This window comes from Loa loa (genome assembly GCF_000183805.2).
Source record: "Loa loa unplaced genomic scaffold supercont3.100, whole genome shotgun sequence".
NCBI lineage: Eukaryota > Metazoa > Nematoda > Chromadorea > Rhabditida > Onchocercidae > Loa > Loa loa.
Genome location: NW_018108280.1, coordinates 54,264 through 56,291, shown reverse-complemented (window position 1 = coordinate 56,291; position 2,028 = coordinate 54,264). Strand labels below are relative to the sequence as shown.

General features: G+C 23.2%; 1 protein-coding gene across 1 annotated transcript; it reads left to right on the top strand.

Annotated features, from left to right (window-relative positions):
- Window positions 1-427: 427 nt before the first annotated feature.
- On the top strand, window positions 428-1,003 carry LOAG_15024 (hypothetical protein; the record flags this gene model as incomplete). The annotated part of the gene is made up of 1 exon (XM_003150516.2): window positions 428-1,003. One exon carries the CDS (start codon window positions 428-430, stop codon window positions 1,001-1,003), a length of 576 nt encoding a protein of 191 aa, XP_003150564.2.
- Between the last annotated feature and the right edge of the window lie 1,025 nt (window positions 1,004-2,028).

The following is a 2,028-nucleotide window of genomic DNA, read 5'->3' as shown; positions in this document are numbered from 1 at the left end:
TTATTATTATTATTATTATATTATTATTATTATTATTATTATTATTATTATTATTATTATTATTATTATTATTATTATTATTATTATTATTATTATTATTATTATTATTATTATTATTATTATTATTATTATTATTATTATTATTATTATTATTATTATTATTATTACTATTATTATTATTACTATTATTGTTATTATTACTATTATTTTGAAATACATATATAAAACCATTATTTTGAATGAAATTTTTAAATTCAAAATTTTAAAATACATATTAATTCCACTAATATAATTTCAATGCTTTTCCATCGTTTTTCTCTATTTTCAGATTTTTTTTCCTGATTTTCAATCATTAAAAAAGTTTATTTATTTTGCGTTATTGTATGGAATATTTAATTCTTCTGTCAAGACATCAAAGTTTTTCGAAATGAAAAAGTCTCATTTAAATTTAATTAAGTGTGGCTCCAATTTTGGCGGACAAAAGGAATGTGCCGCCAGCAGTAAAAAAGGTGAATGTGCCGCCAGCAGTACAAAAGGTGAATGTGCCACCAGTAGTACAAAAAGTGAATATGTCACCAGTAGTGCAAAAGGTCATACTTTTAAAAAAGAAGAAAAAGAAAAGGTAGATGTGGATGAAGATGAGGAAGATGAGGAAGAAGATGAAGAAGAGGAAAAAGATGAGGATGAGGAAGAAGATGATGATGAAGAAGAGGAAATTGGCGAAATGATGGCACGTTCTACAGTATCAAAAAAAGTTAATCAAGCGGGAAGAAGTGAAGAAACTGAAAGTGATGAATTTGACGAAGAAAGTGATATAGATGAAAAAACTGAAGAAGAAATAAGTAAAATAAAACATCATTTAGCACAAACATTTTCTGATTTAGATAAAGCACTTACTTTCTTTAGCGAATTAAGAGGTCGAAAAGGTCAAAAGAAGGATGTTTGTGGTGAAACAAATTATCAATTCTATGAAATGTTATGTGCTTTATGTGAGCCTTATTAATTCATTCATTCATTCATATTGTTGTTTTAACAATTATCAATGAAAAAAAAGTTTTCCCAACAAATTAATTATTGAAAAATTTGTTTCAAATTTCTTTTGTTTACAAAATTTTTTCTGAAAATTTCGAAATTCTTTTAAAATTAATAACTATTTAGAATTTTGATTACATACAACAAATATTTCAACTTTTATCATTTGATTTTTAAATTATTTCTTGCAATATTAATTTCCAATTTTTCATCTTCCATCTAATTTTTATTCATATTTTTATAGCTTCATAAAATCATAAAATCAATCAAACTTATTGATTATTCCAATTATTTTATGATGATTTTCATTGTATTGTGATAATACCTGATACTATGAAATGATATAGTTTGTTTGCAATTATTATGCTGATTATGATTTTGATGATTTTGATAAAAGTATTGATTATGTTTGTGATAAAAGCATTGATTAATTACAGCTTTGTTAAAAGCAATTTGATTATAATTTCGATAAAAATATTTGCTAATTGATTTTAAGGAAATAGCTATGGAAATGTATTTTTTTTCATCAAATTAATTATGCGAAATTAATTTTTCTTTTTAAATAAAATATTGACGAATCAAAGATTATAAGCTAACTTTTAAGGCTTTTTAAAGCTTTGACCATTTGGTATATATGAAGTTGGTCTTACTGCTCTTTATATTGTAATGGTCAACTTTTAAAAAAAAAAAAAAAAATTAACATCGTGCATTTTCCATTTTTCCATACCTTTTAGAGATTTTTTTTTTCTTTTACATGATTTTTTAAATTTCATATATTTTTCTTCATCAATATATTCAGCTTATGAATATCGTTCAATTTGATCAACAAGAGATCACCGATCAGATTATTGAGAAGAAGAAGTTAAAAAATGACCAATGTGACCAATGTGACCATTAGGTGGAATAATTATTTGAGCAATATGATGATAGATACATTTAATTAGGGGTTATTTAGGTTTTAGAAGTTAGGTTTTTTGTTCTATTCTTTTTTTTCTA